Source organism: Sciurus vulgaris (assembly GCF_902686455.1).
Source record: "Sciurus vulgaris genome assembly, chromosome: 2".
Classification (NCBI taxonomy): domain Eukaryota; kingdom Metazoa; phylum Chordata; class Mammalia; order Rodentia; family Sciuridae; genus Sciurus; species Sciurus vulgaris.
Window position 1 is genome coordinate 100,476,235 of NC_136462.1, and position 14,054 is coordinate 100,490,288.

At 42.4% G+C, this 14,054-nt stretch overlaps 1 protein-coding gene and 1 long non-coding RNA gene across 2 annotated transcripts in view; one reads left to right on the top strand and one right to left on the bottom strand.

The window, feature by feature from the left end:
• MYO5C (myosin VC) overlaps positions 1 to 14,054 on the bottom strand; it is a 100,081-nt gene that overhangs the window by 76,332 nt on the left and 9,695 nt on the right. The window contains exons 3-5 of the mRNA XM_079129877.1: positions 4,962 to 5,127; positions 3,719 to 3,863; positions 2,035 to 2,191 (exon numbers count right to left, since the gene is read on the bottom strand). Of these exons, the coding sequence (XP_078986003.1) occupies positions 2,035 to 2,191; positions 3,719 to 3,863; positions 4,962 to 5,127 (468 nt within the window). The remainder of the gene's footprint in view (positions 1 to 2,034; positions 2,192 to 3,718; positions 3,864 to 4,961; positions 5,128 to 14,054) is intronic.
• Positions 8,978 to 14,054, top strand: part of LOC306655510 — a 214,048-nt gene continuing 208,971 nt past the window's right edge. The window contains exon 1 of the long non-coding RNA XR_013762275.1: positions 8,978 to 9,056. This is a non-coding gene — a long non-coding RNA (uncharacterized lncRNA). The remainder of the gene's footprint in view (positions 9,057 to 14,054) is intronic.

Below are 14,054 nucleotides of genomic sequence, written 5' to 3' on the forward strand. Positions count from 1 at the left end.
ACCCTGCTGAGAGACCCTGGGGAGGAACAGAAAGAGCATGGGTTCTGCCATTTTGTGGCCCTGGGGTCCATTTCTGCTATCTGTGTAATGCTGTAAAAGTTATTTCAGCCAGGCACTGAGGTGCACACCTGTAATTCCAATGGCTCAGAAGGCTGAGGCAGGAGGATCGAGAGCTCAGCGCCAGCCTCCAAAGCTTAGTAAGGTCCTAAGAAACTCAGCGAGACCCCATCTCTAAATAAAATATTAAAAAGGGCTGGGGATGTGGCTCAGTGGTCAAGTGACCCTGGGTTCAATCCCTGGTACCAAAAAAAAAAAAAAAATTATTTTATCTATCCAAGTCTCAGTTCTTACATCTGCAATGTGGAAATAACACTCTTCCTTACTATTATGGACTGAATGCTTGTGCCCCCACCCCCAATTAATGCATTAATATTCTAACCCTATGTGTTGGTATTAGGATATGGGAACTTTGGGAGACAATTAGGTCATGTGGTGAAACCCTCATGAATGGGATTTAATGCCCATGTACAAGGGACCCCAGAGAACTCTCTTGCTCTCTTTTTCAGCCTTATGAGGGTTCAGTGAGAAGATGGTCAACCTGCAACCCAGAAGAAAGTCCTCACTGAACCCAGCCATGCTGGCACCCTGACTGCCCCGGTTTCCGTAACTATGAGATAAATTTCTATTGTTTATAAGCCACCCTGTCCATGGCACTTTGTTATAGTATCCTGAACTGACAGTTGTGAAGATCAAATGAAATAATATCAAGTGCCTCAACTCATCCGTGCTCCAAATATTATACATGCTCAATTAAAAGTTCACATCCTCCATTCAGCCTGTATTTTAAACATTACCCCCTTACTACTTCCCTACTCAAACTATTTTTCAACCAAAAAATAAAAAACTCTTTCAGACATCCCACGCTTGTGGACCTGATTTTTGCTTTCTACTTCTGTTCCATTTCTCCTCTGCCTGAGCACCTTCCTGAGCATGTTCCATGCAGAAGGACCCTTCTTGTGCATACACACTGCTCTTTCTGCCCAGGTCATTCGTGATTTCTGTCAACATGTTTGCTATGCACCTACTATGTGCTGTATACGTGATAAGTATAAATGAACCAATTAGACATGATTCCACCTTCATGGAGCTTATAGTCAAGTGGGGAGATGAACCCTAAATAAATAATCATAAAAAATTATCCCCTGGGCATGTAACTCATCATTGCCTCTTGACAACTTTCATGTTGCCATCTTGGATGTAACTTGTGTTTCTATTTAGCAGCCTGTGGCCTTGCTGAGTTGCTGAGGCTGGCTTTGAACTTGCAATCCTCCAGCCTCAGCCTCTTGAGCCACTTGGATTACAGGTATGCACCTCTGATGTTTTTAGTGACTGACTGCACTTCCAAATAAGCTAAAATCAATCCCCTTCTCATTTTATGAGGCAGTCAGAGTTGGCCTGTGTGTCCCTCCTCTGTGCCTGGTGCCCCTTCTTCCATGTGGGGTTTCTCCTTACCCCAGAGTGTTCTGTGGCTAGCCCTGCCACCTCTGCCACAGCCAGGGAGGAGGAAGAGCCCTGATATGTGGCCTTGGCCAACTTGTAAGGTACCAACACTCTCACTGTGACCAATTTCAAAGGACGAAAGCTGGAAGAATCATCTTGCAAAACTCCTGAATATGGGACGCTCAGCTCATGAAAGTTGATGCCAGCTGACCGGAGAGCACCAGTGGCCTCGATGTGCTTGTGGTGCACGTCTCCCTGGGACATCGGCTAGACAGGGAACCCCTGAAATCCAGTCATAGAGCTTCTAACCCAGTATGCAGAGAAGAGCCTTGGAAGTAGCAATCTCTGCCCCAGTCTCCTCCAGACCCCACTGGGTAACCATGTCCTGGTTCCTTCCCACCCTCACTTCCTTGGTTTTTAAAAGATGGGAACTCGCATTACCAAAGACAACACACCCACACAGAGGCCGACCCACACCTCCATTGAGACACTGCTGCCCTGGCCCTCCACCTGCCTCCTTCCACAGGGACACACCTCGGTTATGGGGTTGGATGCCAGGACCTTGTCCTCCACGTGAGCTTTGCTGTTGGACTTGCTGACGGTGGCGAAGTACCTCATGGCATAGCGAGCTGACACTGTCTTTCCAGCTCCTGACTCCCCGCTCACAATTATTGACTGATTTCTGTTGTTTCTAAAGCAAATAAATGAAAGAGTTTCAAAATGTTAATTTTTTTCTTTTCTTAGTGCTAAGAATTGAACCCAGGGCCTTGTGCATGATAGGCAAGCACTTGACCACTGAGTGACATCCTCTGAAACATTAATTTCTTGCCATTAAAAAGACAATATAGTTTGAGTTCTGCTTGGGCCAAGTCCAACCTAGACCACATAGTAGGACTCTTAAAAAAATAGAAAAAAAAAAAAAGACAATGTATGTTAAGAAAAATGCAGACAAACCAGAAGGAAAACTTCATTTTATCACTATAAACATTTCAGTGAATTTTCTTCTAGGCTTTTCCTCGTGATGTGATCATGCAGAACCCATAGCTGTTCCTGCTACGTTCCCTGTTGAGGGTCCCCAAACCCAATCCCAGGTTCATTGGTCCACTAGGAGGACACAGCATCCCAGCACTATAGCCACTCGTGGCTAAGATCTATTACACCAGAGGATTCAGAGAAAAATCAGCAAAGCGAAGAAGCACATGGATAAATCCAGAGGAAATCAGGTGCAAACTTCCAAAGGTCCTCCCCAGTCAAGAGACTCACAACATGCCTCCAGCAATGAATCTGAGGCATGTGCGGAAAGCCCCCTACCAGGGAAGCTCCTTGGGGACTCCTCCCATCCTTGGTCTAACACATACCAAAATCCCAGACTTCGAGGAGGAAAGCAGCTAGTCAGCATCAACCACACTGTTCACACAATATACCTCATTTTAGATGCAATGAGCCACTTCAGTAATTAGGAAGTGGTGGGAAGGGTCTTGAAATCTGAGACAGCAGATTTCTTGCCAGCAGACCTGGAAGGACAGCAGCCTAGCCTGTCAGCCCCTTTGTGCACATTTCATTGAAATGCAAAAACACTTCAGACATTATTTTTGAGAGCAGTTATTCTGAATATGCTTAGGAACACATGTACTACCCTATAAGCCAATATGCTCTGTTACAGAATTTCTCTAAATTAAAAAAAAATGCATTGAACTTTTCATGCCACAAGATCATAGCGGTATAGTACTGATATTCTATGTATCTAGTACTGCTAACAATCCAGGTGCTAACTGAATACTTCACACACATTCTCAATTAAGCTTTGCAAAAATTCCAGGACATATGTAAATCTATTTTGCAGATGAGTAAAACCTGTGCTTGTCTGTCGTTAGATTCTGTCTCCTTGAATGGGTTAAAAAAAAAAAAAAACTTAAGCATTTCACCATGAAAAATCAGACTTCCTCCAAATCAAAAACACTGCGAGAGAAACATGTGCTATTCTCAGTCTGGCAGGACTGACTTTTAACTCTCTAGAAGGAAACAGTCCAGACAGGTCAGTTATGCCATACTGGTCATGTGCTACTGATTACTGGTCATCTACTCAACAAACCATCCCTCTGTCCTGACAATCTCCTTCAGTGAACCCATTCTAGAATCTCCCCTTCATTGCGAGGGACCCAACAAATGTAGGGAGGGTTGGGCGAGCTTGAGGAAGGCCAGCCTGGCTGGAGGCTACCTGGCCATCTGCTTGTAGGCCTCTTCTGCCACGGCGAATATGTGTGGGTCCATGTCTCCCATGTTCTGCCCACTATAGGCATGGATGATGGCATCCCCATATATAGGCAGCTGCTTGTAGGGATTCATGGCCACCAAAATGATCCCTGAGGAAAGATGTGAGATGCAGTTACAGCAGTCTTACAGTCACCCACTGCTATGGTTTGAAATTGTTCCACAAAATTCATCTGTTAGAGGCTCGATTCCCACATTCGTATGTTGGTGATATTTGGAGATGGGTTTTGGGATTGAGATTAGATGAGGTCATGGGAGTGGGGTCCCCATGGTGGCATCAATGGCTTTATAAGAAGAGGAAAAGACCTGAGTTAGCACACTTGCTGTCTCACCAAGCGATGCCCTGTGCCTTGTGATGGAGGCCTTCGACTTGCTCTTGGACTTCTCAGTCTCCAGAACCATGAGCCAGATAAACTTCTACTCCTCTTCCTCTTCCTCCTCCTCTTCTCCTTCCCCTCCTCCTCTTCCCCTCATTTCCCCTTCCCCCTCCCCTCCTCCTCCTCCTTCTACTTTTTCTTCTTCTTCTTTTTTTGGTACCTGGGATTGAACCCAGAGGTACATAGCCACTGAGCCATATCCCCAACCCTTTTTAATATTTTATTTAGAGTTGCTTAGGACTGGCTTTGAGCTTGAGATCCTCCTGCCTCAGCCTCCCAAACCATTGGGATTATAGGCAGGTGTCACTGTGCCTAGAAACTTCTATTCTTTTTAAAACATCTAGACTCAGGTATTTTGTTATGGCAACAGATAACAGACTAAGAGGTCCATCCCTCCAGGTTCTTTTAGGAAACCCCAGCTCTGCCCCTTAACTAAACCTGCTTGACTTTGTCAGGTCACTTGATGCTCTGAATCTTGGTTCCCTGATGATCATCTGTATCTCTGGGCTATTCTGATGGTTGAATGACAGGTGGAAAATGCCCCCAAACTGAGAGTCTTTTGTAATTTGCAACCTAATTGTAATAGTAATATCAGTGTCCCAATACGTGAGTAGTGTATCAAATCCAATGAGACACTCAAATATGAGCCTTGTGACATTTGTTTTTCTAAGTAGTCCAGTCATAGTTCTTGTGGAACATTCTCCCCCATGGACACATTTTATAGCAGATCCTAGATGCTCAGTATAAATATGATAGAAACAGCAGGTGTTAGGCTCAGCGTTCTTCCTCACGTCTTAGAATCAGTCTCCTTACCGCTGTAGGTGTAGATGAGTTTGGACTCTGCAAAGCGGATTCTGAGATTGTGGAGCACAGCAGGCTCATGGAGGTAGCTGAGGGCCGTGAGGTCATTCTCGCCCACAAGAATGTCAGGGTTCCTGAGCGGAGGCAGAGATCCTGGCTCAATGGGATAATCCAGCTCCTGTGGGCAAAGATGAAATTAAACTTCTGAAGAGAAAAGACTTGGCATTTCTGCAAAACCCCTGGCTTTTCTTCTACCTCCTATCAACTCACCACTGATACTGAAAAACAAGCTTTCAAGTGGAGCAAAAAAGAAAACACTCTTCATCGGCAACCACTGGAGTAATGAAAAGTGGGAGCCAGGGGACCAGGGCACTGACTGTGTGCCTGGGGGCAAGTCACCCATCCTCTCGGGGTGTCTTTCTCTTATCTGTGAACAGGGCTGGATCAGATCAGAGGTCTCCAGAGCCGAAGAGGCTTCAATGCAGAGTGGCAAGGAAGCTAGATGGGCAGGGACCCAGGTGCCTCACCCCAATTCTACCACAGGGACTCCACTTGTTTGTGGAAATGCTGGGGTCATGGAAGTCTTCATTAAAAAACTGGATGCTGCTGCTAAAATGACAGATGTCTTAAGGTCACTTATGGCTCCAAAGTGGCCAAATTTCTGGTCAGAATTGCTATGCTTGGTGGTCAGAAGCATCTGAAGGGGCATTGTGGGTGGTGGTCTCTATACCAGGCCCCTGGTGCAGGCAACTCCTATCTGCAGCCTCCTGCAGGATGCCGAGCGCTCAAGGCTCCTTTTGCAGAGCCTGGGCGGAGTGACTTTCCCAGGGGGACCTTCACCAGATTTACCTAGTATTCCCAAAGTACTGCCTGAGCAGAATGAAGGCCAGGTTATCATCCCTTGTACCATTCATACCAGAGACCACTGGGTCCTCCAGATTCAGAGTGATCTGAGACCACTCTCATTTCATGTCTGGGTAAAGTAAAGGCCAGAGAGGTAAAGTGACTTGAGCAAGGTCACCCAGCATACCTCCACTTTGCCAGGCTGGCTTCCTGGCATTTAGTCAGTATCACTGGCTTGCTTTTGATCCCTGGTCCAGGGCCAGCTGTCCCTTGACAGGTGCCCCATACACTGCATCCATGCCAGACACTCAGCACTGATTGCTTCATTTAATCCTCAAAACTGCCTTCCAAGGAGAGCATGACTACTCCAATAAACAGTTAATGAGACAGGTTCAGAGAGACTGAGTCTGCTGTCCAAGGTCACACGTCAATGTGGGCCTGACTCTGAAACCTGTGCTCTGTCACTACCTAGATGCCTCCCACCAGTGTTGATGGGATTTGATGGCCGACCAGGTCAGCTGGTCTGTCTTGCATCAGATGAATGGCTCCGGCCAACCCAGGACGACTAGACACAATCCTGGGAAATGGCCCCTGCTCTACCATCAAGAGAGCAAGTGCGGGGGCGCCTAGCACATAAAACTCATGCCAGGGAAGTGTGCCTGGCGCATAAAGACCCATGCCAGAGGTTGGTAATCTTCCTCTGGAGGACGATAGCAAGGACTCGTCGTAAGTTGAGTAAAGCTGGAGCCCCTTCCTCAGAGTGTTAATCTCTCTTCCTTTTTTGTCTTTCACCAGAGCTCACAATATTACGTGGATTAATCATGTTTAATAAAGTTCTTCGGTTGAAGGATGATGGGAACACAAACAGTTCATATGAGTTAACTCAATTCCAGTAAAATAAAGTTCATTTGTTTACACAAAGCACTAATATTCCTATAGGGAATGGTGGACATTCTGAAGCAATATGTCTTGTGATGTTTTTGTTAACTTTTACAAGACTCCCAGACATCTAGTTGCATATAAGTGATTCTCTTAGCTTCAGTGATCAACATATTTATTACATCTGGTTTCTTCTACAAAGTAATGAGCCTCCCACAGAAATACATTATATTTAGTTCAAAAGAAAAGTTTTAGTTCTTTTAGATGAAGATTTTTTACTCTGAAGATAATAACTTGGTTCTTAATAGTATAATATGATTTAACATAGCATAGACATGTAATTATAGTCATAAAAAATTAATAACAAATTACTAGAAGTTATAATTAATCTTAGCAGTAAGAAATCAAATAAAAGTTAAACTTCAAGGAAAAACAAGTAGTATACAACAACTTGCTTTTGTAAGTTTCGAGTCAAGGATACTTCATTGTGGGAAAATGTCAAGTAAGATAAGATATTACCAGATGGCGCCTGTTGGCTAAATGCCCAAATCCTTCTTCTGTTATCTATGCCCTTGAAACTCCCTCCTTTATTCTTAGTAAGTTTGTAAAGGGTATAAAAATTGCTGGTAAATTCAATAAACTTGTCAGCAACCTAACACCGACCTGAGTCTGTGTGGTTGCTGTCCATCGCTGACGCTGCGCCGCCTAATCTTTTGGGGCTTTTACATTTCAGGCCATCAAGGACCCCTGGACTCTGCTGCTAGGGCTGGTCCCCGGCAGTTTGGCGCCCGAACAGGGACCTGATTGGTAAGTGTCTTATTCTTTTCTTTTCTTTTTTTCAGGCGGTTGGCAGCTAGGATACTGCCCGGGGAGCCGCGGTCCCCTCAGTAACAGAGACTGAGAAAGAAAGGGCAGGGATTGGAAAAAATGGGTAATACAGCATCTAAGGAGAGAACTTTATTTCTTGATATAGCAAAGCATTTATTAAAGAAAAGAGGTGTTACAGTAAGTTCTTCACAGTTACAAGGCCTTTGATTTTATGTTATTTGTTTTTGTGTCTGATGTCATGTTTTGTCTGTATCAAACTGAGCGCTCCTAAAATTAAAATTTAAAAATGGATCCAAATACTTTTATTCACGTGATTTAAAAGGGTTCAATTTAAGTTGGGTAAACTAATAAAAGTGAAATGTCTTCAGAAATAATTCGCAAGTCTCTAAGTAGTCAAACTAATGCAATGTTGATGTTAAACAATGTCTAATATCAATTGTTTCTAGGACTTTTCTTCAACAGGAAAGAGACAGCAAATACTGTTCAGGACACTTGTCTGATATCTTGGTTTTTGCAGAATAAGTAAATTAAATTTAACATGTATAGGACTACTCAAATGTGTTTGTAAAGACATCTGATTAATTTGCAAAGTTAAAATGCTAATTGTTAAATAACATTAAGTACTTTTAACTCCTTAAATTCCATGGGGTATCATACCTAAACATTATTGGTGTTTTCATAGGTTGGTAAACTAAAAAGTGTTTAAAATTACTTTGTGTCATTACTAAAAACAAGGTTATTAAGAGTTATGTCCTAACAGGTAAAACCCCAACCCGGAGGATAAGCGTTCCATCTGCTTCCTTATCACTCCCCCTGCTCCCCCTCCAGTTCTGCAAAGCTCCAAGGAGCTCTTAGGTTTGGAATTAGAGTTACCATCTCTCCTCTTACTGTGTTTCAGTTAGAGTACTATAAACGACAAAGTATTTTATCTTGCTAAAATGGAGTAATTTATCTAAATTCAGAAATTTCATGAGAGTTGTCTCAGAATGTGAACAAAAAGGTGTCGACAGAAAGTTAGTGTAAATGAAGAGAAAATAAAAGGTTCTGGGTATGGATATATATTTAGTAGAAGGAAAAAGGAAATGTTTTTGGGTAAGAAAGTGATTGTGTGATGACATGAGGGTCTAAGTAAGTGCTAAGAAAGTCTGTGTAAGTGAAGAGAAAGTTTGAGCAAGTTTGTGTGTAACTAAGTTGGTTACAAGTATGTGAGACAATCAGTTAAAGCTATTTAAGGTTTTTCCTAAGGTAAAATACTAATGTTCTGATATAAACTGAAGTCTAATCTATATGGTAAAATAACATGGTAAAATAACAAGGATTTGAAACACTAATTTACTCTTAACTTTGTGTCTATTAAGTTTTATTCTTTAAAACAATTAGTCTTAAAGATTGGGGTGTATACAATTGTGGTTAAACAACTGTTGTAGAGTGTTGTGCTGTGTTGCAGAGTCTACATTTTTCTTTAGAGACTAAAATTGGTAAGATAAAAGTGTCAAGGTAATTGTGAAATGGTCACTAGTTGCATATTAAATGTGTTCATATTTTCCAGGTATACAAGTTTTTAAAGCAGGGAATTTATCAAGCGCTGCTATTCTCCAGAATAAACTTGTCTGTAATGGTAATTTTAAACTTAAGGAGTACATTTTATTGGGGATTTATTTTTATCATTCAATGTTCTATTATGGGACCTATTATCAATAAGATATATGTAAAATTGGTTACTTATTTCACTGAGATAAAAATTTAAATGTAAATTTATGTCTAAGAGTTAGTGACAGCCTGATTTGTTTAAAGGTTTATATCATAGAAGGTGAAAGCATTTTGCCACACAAAAAGGAAAGTTAAAAACTCTCTCAGCCTTTCTTTGATTCATGTTTTAGATATAATGTTAAATTGTGTTAATTATAAAGTTTATATAGACTCAGGAAACAGTATATGTAAACTATTTAATGATATTTAAGGAAGAAGCAAAGATCAACATCAGAATTAAAACACTTAAAATCTGTAAAGAGCCACGCCTTACCTGAGATAAGGCTGTGCCTTCCACCTTACTGCATGTTAGAGTGACTCCAAAATAAGTCAGACTTCAGCTTATTTAAAGTTATAGTCAAAAGATTGGTTTTTGTTATAAAATTACTATGATCTCAAATAGGGGATATAATGTGGTTCTCAGTCCAAATTCAAGATAGCTATTATACAAGCTGAATATGTTTTTACTCTTGCTAATTTCATTGTGTAAAACTGTTACCTGTTGATGTTTTGCAGAAGTAGCTGCTCCAAGAACATACAACCTAGGTAACTTGTGATAATAAGCCATCACCTATAGAACAGATAGTGGTAACTTCCAGTACTAATACAGACTCCAGTTAGATAAAAGGGTAAATAACTGTAAAGTTATGGACATTAAAGTTAAAGCCCAGTACTCTTACTTTATGACTGGTGAAACTGGCTTGCTGGATGATTAAGATCAAACTTAGAAATTGGAATTAAATACAGAGGCCAAGAAAACAAAAAACAAAAAAACAGTATCTTGCCCTCAAAGTCAGCCTGAACCCAGGGAATAAGGGGACTTCTCTAAGGAGCGCTGCAACTCTGGGTCACACAACCTCCTGATCAAGGAGATTGTTGAGACTAGAGGATGAAAAATCACTCAGTGCATCTGCTCCAGAGGAAAGTCATGGAAAAAGGGAGACATCCCTGATGCTTTCAAGGAAAGCCACGTCATCAAGGAGACCCTGCCTAACCAATGGCACTGGTGGAGCTAAGGAGCCGCTCTTAAGTTCTGTACGAGTGACCCCTGTGGGAACTCAGCTGACTCTTTAACAAGACAGGAACCAGGTCAATTTGACCAGCTTGGTCTTAGACACCCAGCAAAACAGTTAAAACCAAAATATAGCCATTCTTGGGCATTTAAAAGAAATAATAGTTAAATGTAACTTAAGATGTACACTTGTATTAGCCCACTAGAATAAAGACTGGAAGCTACAAATGAAAGAAAGATTCTTCAGCAAATGTGCTTGATAACTATTAAGAGAAACTGCCAGAGTCAAAAGTTTTTAGTCAGTTTAAGACCTTCTTAAGCTACACAGGTAAACTTAATCTATGTTTGCTAGTATGATTACCTAGCCCTAAGTAACAGAAGTATTGAGACCTCTACTAAACACAGGTTATATCAATAAAGGGATATTTTACAAAAATCAAATGACATTAAGTAGCTTAACTATATTTTCTGGGAACATCTATGACATTAAGAGTTAAATGTTGTGTTTAGAGTCCTAGTAACCTGGACAATGTTAAAGTCCCCAAATAAAGGCCTTGCCCTCTCCAGCCTTTGTTAGGCCTAGTTATGGGAACAATTTCTCAGTTCTTCCACCTCCTGGTGAAAGATTGACTTCTGTCATTTTCATGATACTCAGTGGCATGTTTCAGATGCTGCAACATTTACTTTGTACTAATCTCCTTTCAGTACTCATGTCTTTTTGTTCTTCTCTCATAGAGGCACCCACCCCCAGATGACCTTACAACATGCTCTTCCCCAACCAGACTTCTACCTTGGACCCCTCGATTGACCCGATTTTTAAAAAAAGGAACTCCAAGCTGCTTGCCCCACGCCACCCACTTCCAGCTCGAAGAAGTCAGAGCGGTCATCGACCTTCTTCCCCAGCAGCATGGAGTTCCTAAGATTAGAGGGGGGAATGAAGCCAGAATTAAGAACAGGTAGTTAGTGTAGAAATAGGGGATCGGGTCAAATCGAGGAAATGAAGGCCATGAAATCTCCTAGTTACCTTCATCAGGGAAAGAGTAAGTGCTGTACAGGTATTAATGCTCAGGCAACAATATCAGTCCCTCCGCCAAGAAAATAACTTGGGAGAAAAGTATATAGAAACAGAAGTTCCATGAGATACTGATTTTTTGTCTTCCAGTTATCCTTCGACTCTTAACAAAGGTTTTTAAGGGCCTTCAAATTCAAAAAGGTCTTTTTGATCTTCAAAACAAAAAAGGGGGAACTGCGGGGGCGCCTAGCACATAAAACTCATGCCAGGGAAGTGTGCCTGGCGCATAAAGACCCATGCCAGAGGTTGGTAATCTTCCTCTGGAGGACGATAGCAAGGACTCGTCGTAAGTTGAGTAAAGCTGGAGCCCCTTCCTCAGAGTGTTAATCTCTCTTCCTTTTTTGTCTTTCACCAGAGCTCACAATATTACGTGGATTAATCATGTTTAATAAAGTTCTTCGGTTGAAGGATGATGGGAACACAAACAGTTCATATGAGTTAACTCAATTCCAGTAAAATAAAGTTCATTTGTTTACACAAAGCACTAATATTCCTATAGGGAATGGTGGACATTCTGAAGCAATATGTCTTGTGATGTTTTTGTTAACTTTTACAAGACTCCCAGACATCTAGTTGCATATAAGTGATTCTCTTAGCTTCAGTGATCAACATATTTATTACATCTGGTTTCTTCTACAAAGTAATGAGCCTCCCACAGAAATACATTATATTTAGTTCAAAAGAAAAGTTTTAGTTCTTTTAGATGAAGATTTTTTACTCTGAAGATAATAACTTGGTTCTTAATAGTATAATATGATTTAACATAGCATAGACATGTAATTATAGTCATAAAAAATTAATAACAAATTACTAGAAGTTATAATTAATCTTAGCAGTAAGAAATCAAATAAAAGTTAAACTTCAAGGAAAAACAAGTAGTATACAACAACTTGCTTTTGTAAGTTTCGAGTCAAGGATACTTCATTGTGGGAAAATGTCAAGTAAGATAAGATATTACCAGATGGCGCCTGTTGGCTAAATGCCCAAATCCTTCTTCTGTTATCTATGCCCTTGAAACTCCCTCCTTTATTCTTAGTAAGTTTGTAAAGGGTATAAAAATTGCTGGTAAATTCAATAAACTTGTCAGCAACCTAACACCGACCTGAGTCTGTGTGGTTGCTGTCCATCGCTGACGCTGCGCCGCCTAATCTTTTGGGGCTTTTACATTTCAGGCCATCAAGGACCCCTGGACTCTGCTGCTAGGGCTGGTCCCCGGCAAGCAAGTTCCTGTGTGGGCCTGCCTGGCCAGCATGCTGTCAACTTGTGTTTTGAGAATACAATCCAGAAAGATGCTTTTCATATAATATGTTTTACCTTTCCTGTTATAATTTTTCTGTTTTAAATCAACAAGTCCCATTTCCTGTTCAGCCATTATGTGAGCTATGTGTGAGGGAAACCAGGGAAGAGAAGAGGAGAAAGTGAACTGCTCTTTGCGGGGAAGGAGTGTTGACAGCTGGAGGCAGAGGTGACATTTTCTCACACAAAGCAGACTTTGTCCTCCAGGTGCAGCTGGGGCTGAAGTAAGAGCAGCCTGGCTCTGCGCCATCCTACCTGCCTCTCCCTGGGCCCGTTCAGGGCCTTGGGAGCAGCCGCTGAGGCTCTCCCAAGACCATTACAGCAGCATGCTGCATCTGCTGTCTCCAGATTCTTCTCCCCAGGTGAAGCTACTGATCCCTGATTGGCATCGTGACTGTGCTCAGGAGGTACTCAGTAAAAGCCACGAGGAGACACTGGTGGGAAGGGAAGGCTAAGTGACAGATGGTATTCTCAGGCGGGTTCTCGCACAGGCACCCCTGGGTGACCTATGATCTCAGGACCCTGTGATGGCACTGCCACTCCTTTTACATATGAGGAAGCTGAGGGACCACTGTCACAGACTTAGCAAGCAGCTGTGCCAGGACTGGATCCAGCCAGCCTGATGCTAGAGGATGTGAACTTAGCCACCATGTTAGCCTCCTTCCCAGGATCTCAGGAATGTCCCTCAAATCCAGGACAGTCTGAATGGAAGTGTGCTTTGTAATTTCCAGCATCCAGTATTCTTCAGATATTCCCCAGACCTCCTCTGGTGTTGGATGGAGCACAAATCTTCTGTTTAGCTCTTCCACCAGATACTTGATTCTAAAACTGCAAGGTCACCTGGCTATGGACTCAGAGGGGTGTCATCATGGTGGGAAAAGGATGACTCATGATGGCTGCTTCAAGAAGAAGCAAAATTTTCAGAAGCTGCACAATCAAAGGGCACAGGCAGCCTCTGAGAGAGGCCCCTCACAGCCCATGCCACCACAGGGCCCCTGCTGACGCTCATGACTAACCAGTGGCCTCTCCCTCATCATGTGAGCATGGACAGAGGCTCTGCCTAACGTCACACATAGCTGCACATTCCTGTCCTCTCATGCTGGCCATGTGCCCTGTATACCTACAGACAGGCTTTTTCTCCCTCCAGTCTCCTCCTGCATCTCCCTCGTCCTGGTTTCTCTCTCTCTTCTATTCTTCTCATCTTGACTTTTTTTCCCCTTGCTGATTATGCCTTGGGCTCAAACTACTTCCCTTCAAGTTTCTCATCTTTGTCCAGTTTCTCTGCTGAGACTCACGAAACCAAAATAACTCACCACTTTTCAACATTCAGCAAACAAGGCTGAACACCTAGAAATACGGCAGAGGGGCAGAGAGCCTGGCGACTGCATCTGGACCCCACTACAGAGAGGGGCCCGCTGTGGGACAG